The following is a 19534-nucleotide window of genomic DNA, read 5'->3' on the forward strand; positions in this document are numbered from 1 at the left end:
ATCAGGACACCAATTGCTGGTAAAGATGGGATGGAGGCACGGCAGAGCAATTGGATCAAAGTACATTACTGCATCTTCAGGTTTTGAGATTTTCTTTTCCAGATTGCCCTTCAAAAGTGTTTTGGTAAGTTATGGAGTTATTGCGAAGAGGTTTCTAAACTAGTATTACAGCATTAAGTCATGCATTATGGCTTTTGGAATGATTGGAATATTTGTTTGTTATTTCTTGCCAACCGCCCATCTTCATAATATACTCCCCAACCTTGTGACTCATCTTTTGAATTAGAGAATACCTTCTTTTGCTGCTGAATTTTCTCATTAGTTCTCTCTTTGATATCTTTTGCTGTCCTGACTTGCTGTTTTTTGGAAAGGGAAACAGTTCTGTTTCATTTTTTGTTTTCCATACCTCGTTTTCTTCAACCATGTTCAATTTGATAATTGTTTCAGATTTCGATTCAATATTCAGTCCGTTCTTAGTTATTATATATGTGTCCTCACTGCAGAGGTTCAAAAACAAGGCCGAAAAGCTATGCTGGCTTTAGCGGGAAATGATCAAAGGGGAGTTTCAACGGAGAATAGAGATGATCATGAGTTGAGTGGAGTATCCAATGATATTGAAGTGGAAAATGCTGGAACTATGGGCTCCCTACCCCCAAGTACTCAGGTAAGATGAATATAGCTTGCACATGATTAGTTTTGTACTTTGCCTAGGGATCAAGGAGATTTCTTAATAGAACTTCTTCCTGTAAAAAAAAGTGTGTGTATAATGGTGACATGCTATTATATTCAAACATTGAAGCTTGCAGTGTGTCAAATTTTTCAGAGACAACTATATTTATGTCTTCAGAGTCCAATTTTGTTCCTATGACTTTAGTGGACCTATGAAATGGCCGACATCACTCCACAATATGCAGAAATTTCGATGTTAACTTTTTCTTATTCTTGTGGTTCATGACTACGCCAAAGGTTGTATCTGCTTTGAACCTTTCACAAGATTTCCCTATACTTGTGTTGATCCTTTGGACTTTTGCGATGCCCTCCAATTGTGTGTATGTGTCACAACATAAGAGAAAAAGGACAATCCTCTTTAATCGATTTGCATATACAATTACTTATCGAATTTGTATCCTTTGTAATCTATAGATATCCAAAAAAGCACATTAGAGCTGGCTGCTGATGAGTGAACATAGGTTATTGTGGATCTACATAGTCACGAGAAGAAGGATATTGCACACCCTCAGTCCTATTCCATAATGATTTGAATTCTCAAGCTAAGGAGATAGAGAAAATGGAAGCACTTATGAGACAATGTAAAGATAACATTCGCAAAACACAAGATTTTATGAGGCCATATATTGATGAGAGAAGAAGACAATTGGAGTTTGAAGAGGGAGATTGGATATGTGGGATTGCAGCTAAGGCTAGGAGCTATGGAGGAGAGCCCTCAGTTCGATCTTTCATGGCACAATGGAGACCATGGTCACGAGTTGGGGGGTTATATTTTGGATCATAGACTGAGGCTAGTATGTGGACATGACGATGTTCAGGGGAGCCTTTCTTTCTCATCATTTGACAACACCGGAGGAGATTCCTAGTCTAGATTACTTGTAGACACAATGACTCTAGGGACCATTGCCATAGATGGGTGGTCATTGCTGATGCTAGGTACATTTGGACAACCAGGTGCAACCATGGTATAGTTTAGGATGTATCCACAGTAGAGACTCTTTCGAGTATCAAGACAGGGATTATCCACACTGTTTGTGGGAGAGGATAAGAGGGCAGCTTTAAGAGGATCAGGAGGAGAGATGCCCTCTTATAGACATGGGACTTCGGAAATTTTTTCACACTGCTTATCAGATGGTCTAGTATTTTATCCCACCAGATTGGTTGTTCAGGGAACCATTGTATTTGTGATGTACTTAGCTACTCTATACAGAGTTCTTTATACTTTGTGTTTTACCTTGGGGGGTTTTCTTGAAGTTTTCATTAATAGATCTTTGTTTCTTTGGGAAAAAAGGGTAGAAGGGTTTCAAATTTTAGGAGTCTTAGATCACGTGAAAATGCCAATCCTAAAAGATAGGAATGACGTTCTAAAAAAGACAAGCTTGTATTCTGACAGCTCTCTCTAAATTGACTCTGAATGGTTCTCAGCTCCAACATGAAAGCTATAAGAAGAGATAAGCTTTAGGACAGTTGTCATTCAAGCTTCCAATGTGCCACCACATTGTGTCCCACTTCATGACTCATGATTGCACACTTTGTCATGTGCTACTCTACTCTCTCTCTTTGCACTAAGTCTATCGTTCTTCTGTAAAAAGAGCTCATTTCCTCTTATTTTACAATAGATTCCTTTGCTGTAAACTCATGTACATTGGCTGAAGGTGGCCCCGAAGCCATCTCCACCATCATTCTTGACTCCATGGTCATGAAATCTCTTAACTTTTCTCTTCTCTAAGTGTTGTTTTACAGGACAGTAGACCAGTAAATTCATTATAGCACCTCTTTTTGAAGACCTTCCACTTTGGGATCAACAAGGAAGCCATGTCAATGTACTATTGATCAACCATGAAGAAATACTGATTTTAACTATCTTCCTACTTTTGATTTGTAACAAAATGGGCTGTTTATTGCATAATAAGTACACATATGATGCATATATGCATGTCTAGATCCATTGCATGATCCTGTGAGAGTGAGAAAATCACTTCTCCTCACTCGGGTTGATTGTAATTGAACTCATCCCCAAGGGATTTTGGTTGAGAAAAAATGGAGTCCTTTGAGGATGCATTGTCAACCCTAAATCTGTCTCCGTTCTTTTATGTATGTGTAACTATAATTTTTTGACAGTCTTTTTTGTGCTATTGGGATCTTATCAGTGCACGCCTCATCACATCTTTCTAGGAGATGTTCTTGATACTGTAAAGGATCCTACTTATGATAATATTATTACCATATTATCTAACAAAGATGGGATCAATTTTGATCAAGCTTGTATATCTTTGATTGAATATTCACAACGAAATAAACGATGACATGCACATCAAAAAATGGTTGTGATCTCACAAAAGGATACACAATTAGAAACAATCGACCAAGCTTTACTTGCTTGAAGGTGTTCATTTCCATGCTCTACACATGATTGTTGGGGAAAAAAATATGATGAAGAACATGGTATTACAAATAAACAATTGCGTTTATCCAGAGATTATTCTCCTTGTGACTACTGCAAAAAGAGTGATTATCCAAACCATCTATGTTTCAAGAAGTGTTTTGATTCAGATCGTAATAGAGCATATGCTGCTACCACGACAGCACTACTGAAGAAACAAATTGTGTGAGTTATTCTATCTCTTCGTAAAGGATACTTCATGTTTGTGATGGATCTCTTTTTATTATTGATTCTGGTGCTATGAGAAACATGACATATCAGTCCCAATGGTATTAGGGGATATGTGAGAAGGACTATTTGAGGAATTGATTCATCTTGTTCTCAAGGGTAACAGGGACAAATTGGAGATCACGCAGTGGATCACTTTGCTTTGAATTCTTTACAAGATCCTTGCAAATGTGATTAGTCTCAGATTGGCCCCATTGATACTATATATTATCATGCACCTATACAGGTTTTAGTTGAGATGTAGCATCTTGGATAACATCTTCACTCTTTGGAAGTCCATGGCACTTGCTCATACTAGGGACCAACACCTCATTGTTCTCTTGCTGAACTCTGAGAAGGCATATGATTGCCTAGATTGGGAATTTTTTGAGGGCATTGTGTTGAGGATTGGATATCCAGACTAGTAGGTTAGGGGAGTTACCTCCTTTGATTTTGTTGAGCCAAAAAGGTGCACTTCACTAATGCTAAAAAGAGTTTCTTTGTCCCATAGGCAAACTCCCACAGTTTGGCTGGTTCTTGATCTATAAATAGATTATGTGCTTAGTCACCTAGCATCCTGGCTCATTTAGTTCAGCCTGCCCTAGCCAGACTTTACCACTCAGCAGCTGCCAGAGCCAACTGCTGCTAACTGTCTTCAGCCCTGGGCACCTTCATCTCCAATTGTTGCCTGCTCAACTGAGGTGCCTAGGCCCTACATGCTGCATTTTGCTCCAGCCTACTGATGTTAGCAAAGTACACAGCTCCTCGACCTGATCAGCCTGTGTTTTTGCTGTCTACAGCCAGATGCCTGTCTGCTGGTCACAGTTCTATGCATTGGACAGCTTCCTCGGCTACCGCCAGCATCTGAAAGCTGAAAGCTGGCAGCCCTGCCGCCCTGATTTCCAGCCATGTGGACAGCTGTGTTTATACCTTGATAAGTTGTGTGCTGTTGTACAACTCCTGGAGGTCACAGTCTAGTCTGACACACTCCTGTAGGCTGCTGTTTAACTGTGTGCCCATTGTTCTCAGCTCCGACTGGTGGTTACAACACCAGATCCATCTTTGATGGATGTTACACTTAAACACCTTCCTCAGCCCGCTGCCAGGAAAGCCATTCGCTGTTGGACAGCTCTATCTTTGACCATTCTTTACAAATATTCATTCATTTACAACATTCATTCAAAAATTTCAGAGTTTTTTCTTCTTTGTTTTGCGTTTTTGCATTTAGTTTGTGTTACTGTGAGTCAGTCATGTTTTTGCATCTTGTGTTTTCTCTGTGCAAACCCTAGCATATGTTCACATGGTATCAGACCCGATGCTTTTCTAAAGAGTCTCCTATTGTGCGAGATATATGAGTGATAGGTGACTAATTTACAATGGCTAATGCACCCTCCTCTTGGGAAGCTATGGTGTCTTCTTGGGTTTCCCTTTCACTAGAGACCTTGAGGAGGTAATATGTTCTTGACTCTCAACGAGCAGGACGATGCATAATTTTCTTCCTCTTTTGCAGATGTAGGGTGGATGATGGGTGAAGAGTTTAGACAATTTGTGTCGAATACCTAGGCTACACTCATGTATCTTTAAATCATTCTCTAGAAGGAGATCTACATCAGTTGGAGTCTGATAGTGAGGATGACCACCTTTCTACTCAAGGAGGGCATGCGTAATTCAAGATAATTGGGGCCCCCTCTTTTGCATCACAGCGAGGCCCAATGTTAGGTTTGCATTATTGCTTTGATTTAGAATCTTGGATGCCATGTGGGGATTGATATTACCTCAAAGCAACAATTGGCACCTCTCCTCTTGAGCATCAAACAAAAGCTTCTTTAGTGGAGCTTAAGAAGGCTCTCACTAGTAGGGAGAGTAGTGGTAGCTAACTGAGTTTTCTTGCAACCGTATGGTACGTCACTTCTTGGGGCATTCTTCAAATCATGCATTGGCTAGGTGAAGTGTCTTATTAGGAAGTTTATTTGGTTGGGAGGAGATGGGAGCCTAGCTAGAGTGAAGGTGGCTTGGGATGTTGTACACCGCATGGGAACACCACATATGAGCTCTTTGTATAGCATAAAACCAAGTTTTGAGTTGTATTTTACACTTGCATATAAGAAGTATTCTAGTTCTACTCACTTTTGTATATAGCATAGAAAAGTCTTTTTGTTATGAACAAGGCTTTTTACTAGTTTACTTTTTAACTGTTGTCACTTTGGTGACTTGGAAATTTTTTATTGAGACTTTTGTTGTCTAGAGACTTCCTAGATTTCTCTGGAGGCTTTTTGTTTGTAGACTTTTCTGCCTTGAGCAAAGGTGGAGTCTAGATGACCTTGGACTTTCTTTCAAACTTTTTGTCCTGAGACTTTGTGGACCTTGATTAGTCTATAAGGAAGAGTTTGGACCCAACCTGCAAGGACTTCCTTGACCTAGAGATTTTTTGGGGCCGACAGACTCTTCTCTCTACTCTCCTCTCAAGACTTTCTACCTCTGGACCTCTTGTTACAAGTCATCTTTGTCTTCGGTCTTTTCCCCACACTTTCTGTTATCCCTAGAACTCCCTCTTTTCTCCCTAGGCCTCCTGAGAGCTGGCACCCTCTCTACTCTCCTTCAGATTTCTCTTTCTCCAGACTACAGCTCAGTGCATCAGTGGGAGATTGGTTTGCAATCAGTCTGGAGAAAACCTCCCATGGGGGAGATTCTTTCTACAGCTTGGTGCGTCAGTGGGAGATTGGTTTGCAATCCAAGGTTTAGAGGGAGAGACTACAACATCTCTTCTCAAACTTGGATTGGTCTCTTCTCTAGAAAGGATATTCTTCTAGTTGTCATTGCAACCTAGCAGAGATAGAACTCACTTTCATGATTGGGGAGGATGGCTGCCTTTAGCATGAGGACCTTGGTGAGACAACTTTAGTGGATGCTCTAGATAAAGGATTAGAGTAATGGCACACTTCAAGAGGGAGTGGCACATTGACCTAGACCGAGGTCCCAGTCGCTTGTTTTGTAGATGGATGGAGAGATTGGGCTCCTTAGAGGGGGCCTCTACAAAGATTATAGTGGGATCTAGAAGAGTGAGTGTGGAGGGATCAATTTCTTGATAGATCATGGGAAGTGGCCTTCTTTAGCTACACTACTAGGTTGGGGAGGAGGATACAGATGAAGAGGATCAGAGCATAGCTAGGAGCCACCTCTCATTGGCATAGAGAGGGAATCTCAGATGAGTTCTTATATGGATTTTGAAGGAGGCTCCATGATAGTTTCAAGCCTAGGAAGATTTCTCTTTCTATGGCTTGTAGCTCACAAAAGTTTAGTGGTTGGCACTCCGTGTAGATATAGCAAGGATCAAGTGGCATGCACGAGATGCAGCCAGCTAGAGGAGACACAAGCACTACCTATGAGATTGTCCCAGAGCTTAAGAGGTATGGAGGAGAGGTCTCAAGATGATATTCCATGGCAAGTGGAGATCATGGGGGTTGTAACCTAGGTCATACGTAGTGGCCCAACGTGTGGTCGGAGGATGTTTAGGAAAGTCCTTTTTTCATCATTGGTTAGTATTTGAGTAGGATTCCTATCCCAAATTACTCACATGCATAGTGGACCTAGGGACACTATCATAGATGGGAGCTGATTGCCAAAATCATAGCTTGGTACATGTGGACCACAAGATGCAGCCATGTTATTGACCTTTAGGATGTATCCACTGTGGAGACTATATTGAGCATATAGATAGAGTGTTAGAATTAGTCAATTTTAGGCAGTGCCCACGTAATGCGTGTGGTGTGGACACTTTAGTGTGTGTGTACCTAGTGTCTTCACATTTAAAAGTAGTGACACTAGAGACTAGAGCTAGTTAGCTTAACTGTAGTCAGTTGGTGGAGGATTGGTTAGGTCAATCTTTGACCTAAGTTAGGTTGTAGCTTCATCGTATCTTTTCGATTAAGCAAGTACACACTAGTCTCTTGCTTCAGCTCACTCATTGTTACTGTCTCGTATTTCTCTCCTCCATAGTTGATATGATTTCTCACATTTGGTATCAGTGCCGCTCCGCTCGAGGTCTTGTTGTCACTAGTTCTTGCTTTGCTCTGGGTGAGGAAGAAAACAACCATTGAAGATTGAGCTGTGGTGTACACAACCATTAGCTTTGCCCACTTAGCCTCTATAGCTCGACATTGGCAAACACAATAGGCCGAACCACAGACCGCTCTTGCTTGCACAACTAGGTGAGCCACGTCAACCTACAGGTCATGCCAACAATGCCAATGGTGCAAAAGGTGTTGCGTGCTGCGCCAGCTCAGCTCACTTGTACCTGTGAGTGCCCACTAGAACGTGCTTGGTTTGCCACCTTGTGTCACCTATCTTGTCTGGAGGAGCTACTTGCTGCGCTAAGACAGCGTCGCCCTTGCCTCGTCCTGTGCTCCTGTTGCTGCACATAGCGCTCCACTCGCCAGTGCTCCAGCTTGCCTTTGGAGCCTGCCCACCAAAGTTCCTTAGTCTACACCGCCTTGCGTGCTGTCTTGCCTCCCGTGCCTCTCTGTCCGCTGCCACCTCTACTGTCACCTAGATATGCTTGCTCACGCTTGGCCCCTTCCTCAGCATCACGGTCTCCTCTTGCTTTGCTACATCGCAACGCCTATATCTGTAGTGCCGTCACCGACTCAGCCCTAAGGTCTTAAACATTGTGCGTGTCACAAGACTGTGACAACTATTACATTTTTGCTGATTTCTTTATTACTACTTTAATTGGTTTTTTCTTTTTGGAAGGATCCCTCTTGAAATCTAAACGCCTGAGTTGCATGGCCAGTATGTGAAACGGACAGGAATGTCTAGTGAGTCAAGACTGGACAGTTAAGGTCCAGTACAAGTCTGGAAGAGACTGATGGCACTGTAGATTGACAAGCCTGGAAGAGACTTGTGAAAGTGTATATGGACAAGTGTGTTGAAGAACTAGCCTGGAAGAGACTAGTTCAAAGTGAAGATGGACAAATCTCCAAGAGATTAGTCCATGTGAGGTCATCAGTGGAAATTCACTTTCAGTTGAGTTACATTACAAATTTGGATGTAGCCATAGTCTGCAAAGATGGTCAGAAGACTAGTGGGATGCAATGGAAGTAACTCCTAAAATTTAGGGAGCTACTATTTTTGGACCTCAAAATCTGTTCGCGTCATTATCTTCGTTTTTGCACGAGGATTAATCGTCTAGTCTGCGCCGAGGTCAAATTTTGCACCGAGGATGGAGAATTTTAGACCAGAAGGCTAGAACGGGAAACACCTTCCAGTGCTGCCATTTGGCACAAATTTGTGCACTTTCCTCTTTAAAGAGGGGCTGGCGTGCAGTTTTTGGGCTTTTGGGGGGCTGATTTGAAGACGAGGAACAGTTGCTGATGGAGAAGATTGGAGAGCTTGCCTATCTTGTCTATGATGCACAGAGGGCTGAGCTTGCTCCCTACTCTCTCTCTCTCTCCCTGACAATATGGTTATGCTTCAGAATTAAGGGCTTTTCTACTGATTCATGTATAGTTGTGTGGGAATATGCTGTCTTTGCATGAGGCAAGAGCCTCCTTTCTCGAGGAACAGGAGCAGTTGTTGAAGATGGACAAATCTCCAAGAGATTAGTCCATGTGGGGTCATTAGTGGAAATTCACTTTCAGTTGAGCTATATTACAAATTTGGATGTAGCCATAGTTTGCAAAGATGGTCAGAAGACTAGTGGGATGCAATGGAAGCAACTCCTAAAATTTAGGGAGTTACTATTTTTGGACCTCAGAATCTGTACGTGTCATTATCTTCGTTTTTGCACGAGGATTAATCCTTTGGTTGTGCCGAGGTCAAAATTTGCGGCGAGGATGGAGAATTTTAGACCGGAAGGCTAGAACGGGAAACACCTTCCAGTGCTGCCATTTGGCACAAATTTGTGCACTTTCCTCTTTAAAGAGGGGCTGGCGTGCAGTTTTTGGGCTTTTGGGGGGCTGATTTGAAGAGGAGGAACAGTTGCTGATGGAGAAGATTGGAGAGCTTGCCTATCTTGTCTATGATGCACAGAGGGCTGAGCTTGCTCCCTACTCTCTCTCCCTCTCCCTGACAGTATGGTTATGCTTCAGAATCAAGGGCTTTTCTTCTGATTCATGTACAGTTGTGTGGGAATATGCTGTCTTTGCATGAGGCAAGAGCCTCCTTTCTCCAGGAATAGGAGCAGTTGTTTGCTGCCCCCAAGCAGGAACAGGTGAGGGTGGTAACCTTACCAAGCAAGTGTCTGAAACAGCACTAAAACAGTACTGTTTTTGGACTGTTCAGAGGTTATTTCAGAGCCTAATTGATATCAGAATCAAGGGGCACTTGGCACAGATGATGGAGAACAGTGCAGGGAACAATATGAGCTGAAAACAAGTGTCAAAACAGGTCTGAACCAGTAATTACAGTGGGCTGAAATGGTCAATTCTGCACTCCAACCAGAAGTTTCAGGCTTGGGCAGAGTTTCCCCTCTTGGTCAACTTGTTTTGGGTTAGTAATTGTACTGTTATGTTGCCAAATTTCATCCAGAATAGGTGAAAGACAGCCCATTGTACTTTCTTAAAAAAAAAAAAAAGGAAATACCGCAAGGGGCGCTTGACTTAGGGGCCAACAGGGTGTCTATGTCACAACCGGAGTATTCTAGCTTCCTGTATGTCTTCTTGATTCTGTCTCTAAGTTCAGGTACAGTGGGTGACTATGAATTGGGTGAAAGCATTTACATATTTTGGTTGTACACTACCGCCCTTTCCAGTGAACAAGCCGGTTACAGTGCGCATGTCCATGTCCCAACGTGTCAAAAAATTAGGGCTTTTCGCCGAATCGGCATCCTACGCATGTTTCGATATCCAATGCACTGACATTGCACAATTTCCTTGAAGTTTGTGCAAGAAGTTTGGGGCACTTTGTTCTTGAGGGTTTGGCACGCATCACGAGGTGGATTCCAGCTGCTATTCAGTGTTGGCATGCATCTTGATGTAACATTTCTGCAGAAATTCGAGTTGTAAGGTATAAATCTTAGGAAGAAATGTGGGGCTTTTGCCCAACACGCACTCCAAGGCAGCAAACAGATAGTACAACAGCATCTAATTGCTGTTACAGTTAGATTGAGCAGGAAATTTTGGGAAAATTCAGTAAATTTTGGTGAGAATCGGCATTATGTATTGTGGGCATACATTTCGAGGCAAGTGTGGTACAACAGTGCATTGCTGTTATTGTCAGGCTAAGTGCTGATTTGGGTAACATTGGGCACACTTTGGCATTTTTATGACGGTTTGGTAGTTGTATCTTAATTCCTTTGGGACTTTTGGTACTCTGAAAAATACACTATACTTTAGCAGTGAAGTATTTGGCTGTAGATTTTTGTCTATTACTGACAGCATGGTAGGTCAAGGGCATAATGATCAAAGTAGCATCCTTGGTGTCCCTACTCAGGAGGACAAATTTAATGTATGAACTACCTGTTGTGGAGTTTGATTATCCGCAACCTTGTCGCGAAGGACTTGTGGGACTGTGTCACAGGTGTAGGTGATTTGCAGCTACTAGGACGTCTTGCACCTTAGATACCTCAGTGTAATGCTCGAGGAGAAGGTGGTGGTGGTGGTGGTGTTGTCGCCCCTCCTTCTCCTCCTATTGAGGATTAGAGGAAATGGGACTTGAAGGATGCACAAGCACATTCTTTGATTGCCTTGTTAGTGAAAAGGGCAATTATTCCTCACATTCAGTCTTGTAGAACCTCAAAATCAGCATGGGATGTACATGAGCATATGTTTGGAGCACGCAATGAGGCGAGGATATCCTATCTCTGTAGAGAGTTGGACAATGTGAGTATGGATGATGGTAATAGCATGACAAATCGCCTTACTCACATATAGGATTTGTGTGAGTAATTGCTCAATGTTGATGAGGTCATTGAGGATGCTAAATTGGTAAACAACACATCGAACTCTCTTCCAGAGTCATATCTTGGTTTGCACACCTCCTTGATGTTGTCTTTGGTGCAAGCCGGGGGTGGGGGGGGGTGGGGTGGAGGGGTGGAGCAGCAATCCCTTACATTTTTGAGTTGGAAGGCCTCTTGTTGCAAGAGGAATAGCCTTAGAAAAATGTTGCCTTTCCAAGTTCAAAGGCAAAGGAAAAGTTAGGCAAAATGCCAAAAATTAGCAAAAGGGTGATATTGCACAGCCATTAAATAAGGTTGTTCAAGACACAAAAAGGTCTGAAAAGAAGGGAAAATGCCATTATTGCAAGAAGCCTAGTCACTATATGGATAAATGCAGAAATAGATTGGCCAAAGAGAAGGACTCCGGTTTGGTTGTCTAGGAGACATCACCCGTAAATCTATTGATGTTGATTCTTTAGTCAACTTTGTGGAGAAGGACTATGCCTTTTTCACATGCAGTTATGATTCTTCAATGGATGATTCAACATTTGATGCTGTTGAAGTGCAGGAAACATGGTATTTTGATAGTGAGGTATTAAAGCACATCACTCTAAGAAGTGTTTGTTTACCTCTTTGCATTCAGCCCTTGTTGGGAAGCGTGTCACATGTGCGAACAACAACAAGTATGATGCATGTAGCGTTGGTACAATCACTATTATTACTGCAGATGGTTCTGGTTTCATGCTTCTAGATGCCTTGTTTGTGCTTGGCATTGCAAAGAACTTGTTGGCCATCTCTGCTTTTAATAAGCATGGCTTTTAGGTCATCTTTGAGGATGACAAATGCATTATCAAAGACAGAGAGATGGATTATGCACTCAAGCTGTTCAGCACCCTATGTAAGGGTCTATTTTTGTTAAATACCTACGACAAACAATCTTTGATGCTTTGGCAGTTACTACTCTTTCGCCCACTATGCAGAATGCGGAGCTATGGCATGCCCGCTATGGACACATGAGTTTTGGGAGTTTGATGACCCTTTAGAGGGGTCATATAGTAGATGCATTGCCTCCAATGGAGACTCCAACTCCTCATGTATGCGAGGGATATATTTTGGGCAAGATGCATAGGTTTGCTTTGAAAAAGAATGGTGCAGTGTGTGTTGTCTAGAAAATGTAGCTTATTCACTTTGATGTTTGTGGTCCCATGAGGACACGTGGACTTGGGGGCCATCTTTACTTTGTTACATATATCGATGACTATTCTCGGTTTACATGGGTGTATGGGCTGACGGCAAAACCCAATGCATTTTGTTGCAAAGCTTGAGGCTGAAACTGGCTTGAAAGTGGGGACACTTCGCATAGATGGAGGGGGGGGGGGGATACATGTCTCATGCGTTTGAGACATATTTGCTTGATCATGGCATTATGCATCAAGCCATTGTTAGAATGACCCCTTATCAAAATGGTGTTGCCGAAAGGAAGAATCAGACTCTTGTGGAGATGACTTGTTGTATGCTGAAAAGCAAAGGTTTGTCTCATTAATTTTAGCTAGAAGGCCTTTGGTGTGCAAATTGTGTATTGAATCATGCACCCACTAAGGCATTGAAGATGATCACACCATTCGAAGCTTGGCATGGCAAGAAACCCAAAGTTGACTACTTTCAAGTGTTTGGTTGCATAGCCTATGTACATGTTTCGAAAGAGTTTCATGGGAAGCTTGATGACAAGGCTATAAAATGCATATTTATTGGCTACTGTTTGGAGAGCAAGAGCTATTACTTGTATGCTCCACAATGGCATTGAAGACAATCACACCGTTCGAAGCTTGGCATGGCAAGAAATCCAAAGTTGACCACTTTTGGGTGTTTGGTAGCATAGTCTATGCACTTGTTTTGAAAGAGCTTCATGGGAAGCTTGATGACAAGGTTGTAAAATGTTTATTTATTGGCTACAGTTCGGAGAGAAAGGGCTATCACTTGTATGTTAGTAGGGATGTCGTATTTGTTGAAAATGTTGCATTTTCATATGATTAGTTTCAAATGCAGCCACTCATGACATTGCTGATATCTTTGGGGGTCTTTTACCACTTTCTTTGGTGTCCGTGCCTGCTGTAAATGGCAGGACAGGCTTACTTCAGCAAGCTGTTGCTGCACCATATGCTCCTGAATAGCACGCTATTAATGATGGTTTGCCACATGCAATGGAAGATGTAGTATAGCGTGAGAGGACTGCTGTAAATGCAGCCAAAATAGTATAAGATGGCTGTTATGTACTCTCTAGGAGAGTAAAGTGGATGCTCCTTTACCTTAGCGCACTAGAAGGGCTGCTAGGCATGCAACACATGATGTGGGGGGGCACATTTGGCTGATTTTACGAAAGTAGATGATTGTGATAAGCATGTCTTTATGAGCTCACTATTGGATGATAATGAGCCTACTTCCTTGGATGAAGCTCAACAATATGTACATTGGATGCACGCCATGTAGGATGAGCTAGATTGTATTGCCATTGACTCTACATGGGATCTTGTGGATTTACCACCTGGCAAGAAGGCCATTGGCACAAAATGGGTTTTTAAACTCAAATGCAAGGCTAATGGTACTATTGACAGGTGCAAAGCACGGTTGGTAGCAAAAGGCTATGCATAGAATCTAATGTCCCCAGCTTGCATATGAACAATGGTTTGGGGAGGGAATCTCTAAGGGTTAAACACATTTAAATTTTTATTTTTAAAAGTTAAGAAAGACTTACTTGAATTGTGTGCTGTTGTCGACTTGCCACCATCTTTTCGCAATAAACCTCGCCTCCCAGCCCGAAATCATCACGATCTGTGCTACCTTGGTTTTGCAATTGTAATCTCACTGCTCGTCATCTTTGATAGCCTCAAAGGCTGCCATGCCACCATACGGTCAAGGAAAGGATAGTTTCTGTTGTCAAGTGAGAGAGAAAGCATTGGGAGTAACAAGGACAGCCCCTCTGGTGGCCAAAAGGCTATATAATAGACTTAGTATTATGGGATAGGGGGCATTGGTTTTTTTGAAGGCTGACACGTTGCATCCTTGAGAGATGGAGAGAGAGAGAGAGTGCTAGAAGGAGAGAAAGAGGAGGAGAAGAGAAGAGGCGAAGAAAAAGAAGAGAAAGAGGAGAGGAGGAGAAGAAGAAGGGAGGAAGAGGAGGAGAGAAGAAGAAGGGAGAAAGAGAATAGATGAGGAGAAGGTCTGAAAAAGAGGGTGAAGGAGTAGAAGAAGGAAGAGAAGAAGAAGAGAGAGGAGAAGTGGAAGAAGAGAAGGCAGGAAGAAGAGAGGAGTATGAGGAGAGAAGAGAAGAATAAAAGACGGTTAGAGAGAGAAAGAAGAGGGGGAGAAGAGGGAAGACAAAAGGAGGAGAGGAAAGAGAGAAGGAAGGATAGAAGAGAGAGGTAGAAGTAGAGAATAGGGAGAAGAATAGAGATATTTTAGACAAGTTCCCTATAGTAAGCCCCATCACTTGCGAGTTCTCCCGTCAATTCTCGTCACCCCACAATGAAAAATTGGAAGGCAAAACATAGACGTAAGGTTGGAGTTCAATTTGTCCAACTACCGAATCTTGCAAGCAGCAACACCACTAAGTCGGGTAAATACCAGTGGGTAAATACCAGGCTGCAGGGTGATTCCTCGGTCCCCCTTTGACTGTGCTTTTCCTGCGGGTTTGAGAGTACGTCAAATCCACGTCTTGCAAGGATCACATGTGTTTCCCTATATTCTTTTTCATTGCTTTGGTTGGTTAAAAAGCAGAGTTGAGATTATGTTGTCATATGGTCCGCTTCTAAGAACCTCTTAACTCATAAATCATAGCTTTAAATGTAGACCACTTCGCTATTCTATAGAAATAAAGAGTTCTATATAATGCCTTGTAAAGTAGCAATTCATATTGCTAAGTAATGCTTAAATTCATCATGTTGTGAAGAATCTTAGTGACCGATGAGGGGAGATAGATGTTCTTAATACAATGACGAAAGGATTATGCAGTATAAAAAGGAAGTTTATGATGAATAAAGAGCTTAGAGGTATGTTATCTTGACTTGAATGACAGATTAGTAGCTTAAACTAATGATATTAGGAGGTCATTGTAAAGGGAGACTAATATGGCTCTGGTTAGCAAACCCCTTATGCTCCTAGGAACCACCCACTGCTTCAGCCAGGGTGGACTTCTTGAAAGGTCTTGATGCTAGATAAGGGCGGATTAGTGGATCTTGTGCCTGAGATTGGACACGAGTCTTGGATTACGGGACAAAATGTTAGGTTGGCATTGCACCTTGGAGAAGGTGTGAATGAATACATTGTTTTTACAACTGCTTTCAAAGGATTGTTTGACATTGTCTTTGTGTATGTGACCATGATTTATGTGAAGGAATCAATATTTAATGGCTAGTTAAGAAAATTGTCTTTGCATGTCAAACCTAAATGTGCACAGATAATTAGATAACTAAAATAAACCTTGGACAAACCTGAGAAAAGTAGAAAGGCGAGATTCCGATGGATCCGTCCTACGGATGGGTGGTCTTGGTGAGTGGAGATTTTTTCTTCAAGATGCTGGATTTAGAAAGTGTTTGAATGTGTCATTATCGAGTGTAGATTGCGATCAATGTTGTTTTAGGGGAAGAGAGTTGAGATTATACCCTATTGGTAGAGGGATTGATATGTATTACTCCCCCTTGTTTCTCACTCACTATAAACAAAGTGCAGCATTGGTTTTCTTTGGTTTGAGTTGAGTTGCGAATGTAGTGGCTCAAGAATCGATGCTAGTTAAGTTGATAGGTGACATTAGCATTGAATTAGGAATCTGGATTCAGGTCGATCCTTATAGGTTATGGTCGAAACCTTTTGTTATAGGGTGGACTCTAAAGAGTCTAGGTGACAAACCTCGTATTCTTCTAAGGAGTACCGGTGGTTTGACTTAGGAAAAGTCTCTATGGATCACTAAATAGTGCCCTTAAGGGCTCCTTAGTCGAGCACGTTGTTGTGCCGCTATGTGGATACAGTGTGGAAAACCTTGGAGTGTATCATTGTCTGGCTTTCTTATGAATCTAGAGAGTCAATGTCATATTAGTCATTGGTGTTATTGTCCATAGTATGGATGGTTCAAAAATACGATATTTTTGGATAATTTTAGTCTATTTTTGATATTTTAGCTATTATTTTTTATAAATAACCTAAAAAGGTGTAGAAAACTTTTAGAATAGGTTGACATGCAAAAAGCAAGTTGCTTTTCAACCAGTTTGGGAGATCTCATGCAACAAGAAGGGCTCTTGAATTCGGGCGATGTGTGATCGCAGTTTTCATGCAGCAAACAGTACTTTGGACGTGAAGAGACAAGAAGAAAAAACGATTTGAAAGAATTTTAATTAGGTGTCTTGGGGTTTTATTCCCCTTTTGGAGCCAATGGAACTAGGAGATTAGCCGTCTGAGTGGCAGAGAAGAAGCTAGTGTTTGGTGTGCGGTTTTGGTATAAGAAGGAGCTCCAGGGGATCTAATGCTTGGAGATTGCTTCCGAGTAGTAGTAGACATTGTATAGATAATCCAGGAGCCATTTGTCTTGGAGTGTAGCCATCAAACAATCAGCTTATGACTGCTGTAATAATCAGCAATACATAGGGTTGAAGTATATTTGGAGTTCCAAACAAGGATATTGTTTATCTTCTCAAGTTCTATCAATACACAATGCTTCGAATCATTGAGCTTTGTCTTTATCTTGTGTACCTCCTGCCTATTTCTTTTTCTTCTCTTCTATCTCTTGTTCTACTTTGTTCCATCTCTGATCCCTGATGGATACGACCTTACTACTTTGTTCTACTCGATGTGAAAGGTCACCGGAAGGAAAGGCAGGATGGGAAAACCTTCAAGCACAATTTTAGTGATGTTTTGCAGCAGTTAGTCAGAATATGAACATGCTTATGTAGGTAGAACAACAATAGGTAATGCAAGCTACTGTTCAAACAGAAACTGTTGTGATAAATGCTCTGCAGGCAGTAGAGCATGAGATGAAATTGTTTGATGGTAGGATTGCATCTGTATATTTACATACCTATGCTCAAAAGATGGAGTTCTTTGGGATCGCTTGACTTGCATGGAGCCAGCTCTTTGTATCGGTCACTGCACATGAATTGAAGCTGAGTTACTGAATTGTACATGTAGGATGCTAACTTAGTAGCTTTCAAGAAGATACTTTGGGAAGAATTTTACATTGAAGTCACTAGTTTGATTATCCAGGAGTGAGTTCTAAAACCTAATAAGGGTCTTGTGGCTATAGAGTTATTAAGAGAATTTGAAAGTCGGTTTGAGCAATTAGATCTTGCAAAACAACACGCTCCTGCAAGTTAGAAAATTGAGTTTGTTCTATAAGTGGTAGATCCTGAGCTTGAAGAGAAGCTTCATGATTTGTTAGAGGATCAAGCTACAAAGATAGGGCTTAAAACAAAGTGGAGGCATGTTAAGGATGCTAAAACTGCACAGGTGAAAAAGCATAGAAAAAGAGAAAGATTGCATGTATCTAGCTTGTCCACTATTATGGGTAAAACAATTGATGTATCTAGTAAGCCACCTACTTTGTGGCTAACCCTATAGTTGCACGTGCTGTTTCCACTATTAGGGAAGATGCATTAGATAAATTGATTAAAGGCATGAGGGATCTTGAGTTGAAGGTCGCAAAATTGGATGAGAAAGGACAAGAGGAAAGGGAACGGATAGTTGCCCCTAAACCAAGGAAGAGATGTATGTGGTGTGATAGTTCGTAGCATGAAAGGAAGGATTGTGTTGCTTATTAGGAGGTCTTGGCACGATAACTCATCTTTTAGAAAGATGGCAAGATCCATGTACAAGAAATGGGATTGTCTCTTTGGAAAGGGAGGTATGCAAAAGTTATTGGAAGACTTGGCTGTCCAAAATGCTTACGTAGCTGTACATGTTGCTACTTTTGGTCTACAATTGGATAGAATGCCTAGCCAAGTGATGGTTGGTTCGAAGGCTGCAATATAGACATATACTTTGCATGTAGTTGAAAAGAGGAAAGTTACTGATAGTGAAATGTCTCATACAGGGTAAGACATTTGTGATATAACTGGCTCGGAATTATTGGTACATGCATATTTAGTGTATGTATATTTATCAAAAGTGCAAAACATGGATGTACTTGTGAAAGAGAAATGGAAGAGATGAAGATAATGTGGAGGCATCTAAGAGAGTGACAAGAAGAAGTGTGGATTAGCCTAAAGCTGCAAATCAGCCACCTCCTGACCATATTATGAAAGAGGTTGGGCAGAAGCAGAAACATAATAGCAAATAAGAGGGCGAAAAGAAGGGCAAGTAGTCGGGATATAAGTTGTGGTAGTTTGATATTGAGACAACTACCACGGATGTCAAGAAGATTCTTGAAGAACGAATTTTAAATAGTCGGGTGGAATTCACCTTGGGAGAGGTGCTTGGCATCGCCAAGTGGGAATTTCATGACGAAATCATTGACATAATTAAGACGAATTGTCAATTTCTTGGTGATACCACTAGTGCATTGCTGTAATTTGAAGAGAAACTTGTTTGTTGGGCATTTGGGCTGAATATGAGCATGATGTAAGTGTTGGTTTATCAATGGAGGATGTTGCTAATCAGTGCAGTATGTGGAAAAGAGAAGAAAGTGGTTGAAAATGCATTGTCTTATAGCAATATGCATGGTGGAGTAAGGCAAATGCAACAATATGGGGAAGAGACTTCAGGATTTATTCCTTGGAGTCATTACACAAGAAATCATTGGGCAAGGGCTACCATTGAAACGGTAGCGAAAATAGGGGAGTTTGAAATTTCTTGTGTTGCTTTGCTTGCGGGTCCAAGATTAATGTCATTGATGAGCGTGGATTGTATGAGAATGGAGCATGGCCTGTGGACACTAATCATGGTTGGCGTATGAGGGCTGCAAATAATTTTTCGAGAGAGCTCTATGCTGGGTGTCTTAATGTAAAAGTGACGATTGGTGATGTACAAGAAGAGCAATACTTCTTTGTGCAAGATAGTTCCTCATATGAGGTGATTTTGGGACAGCCTTAGTATGTAAGGAAACAAAGGTGCTTGATGATGGTTTTGCTTATGCAAGAGTGAGAAACAAGGATGGGAGAAAAGCAGTCCAATTTCTTACCGTTTGTGTTAATCATCCTAGAAATTAGGATAAGCTTTGAGAGTCTCCTTTGCCTCCAAATGTAAGGGAATTCAACGAATTGGATTTTCATTAAGTACTGCTGTAATGAAAGGCTATAGTA

At 41.6% G+C, this 19534-nt stretch overlaps 1 protein-coding gene across 5 annotated transcripts in view; it reads left to right on the forward strand.

The window, feature by feature from the left end:
- Window positions 1-19534, forward strand: part of TGH (SWAP (Suppressor-of-White-APricot)/surp domain-containing protein) — a 190234-nt gene that overhangs the window by 64955 nt on the left and 105745 nt on the right. For all 5 annotated transcript variants that reach the window (XM_087699069.1, XM_087699070.1, XM_087699068.1 and 2 more), the window contains exons 6-7: window positions 6-80; window positions 504-664. In XM_087699069.1, the coding sequence (XP_087555195.1) occupies window positions 6-80; window positions 504-664 (236 nt within the window). The remainder of the gene's footprint in view (window positions 1-5; window positions 81-503; window positions 665-19534) is intronic.

This window comes from Lygodium microphyllum, chromosome 18 (genome assembly GCF_053477565.2).
Source record: "Lygodium microphyllum isolate KBCC chromosome 18, Lygodium_microphyllum_v1.1.10, whole genome shotgun sequence".
NCBI classification, from domain to species: domain Eukaryota; kingdom Viridiplantae; phylum Streptophyta; class Polypodiopsida; order Schizaeales; family Lygodiaceae; genus Lygodium; species Lygodium microphyllum.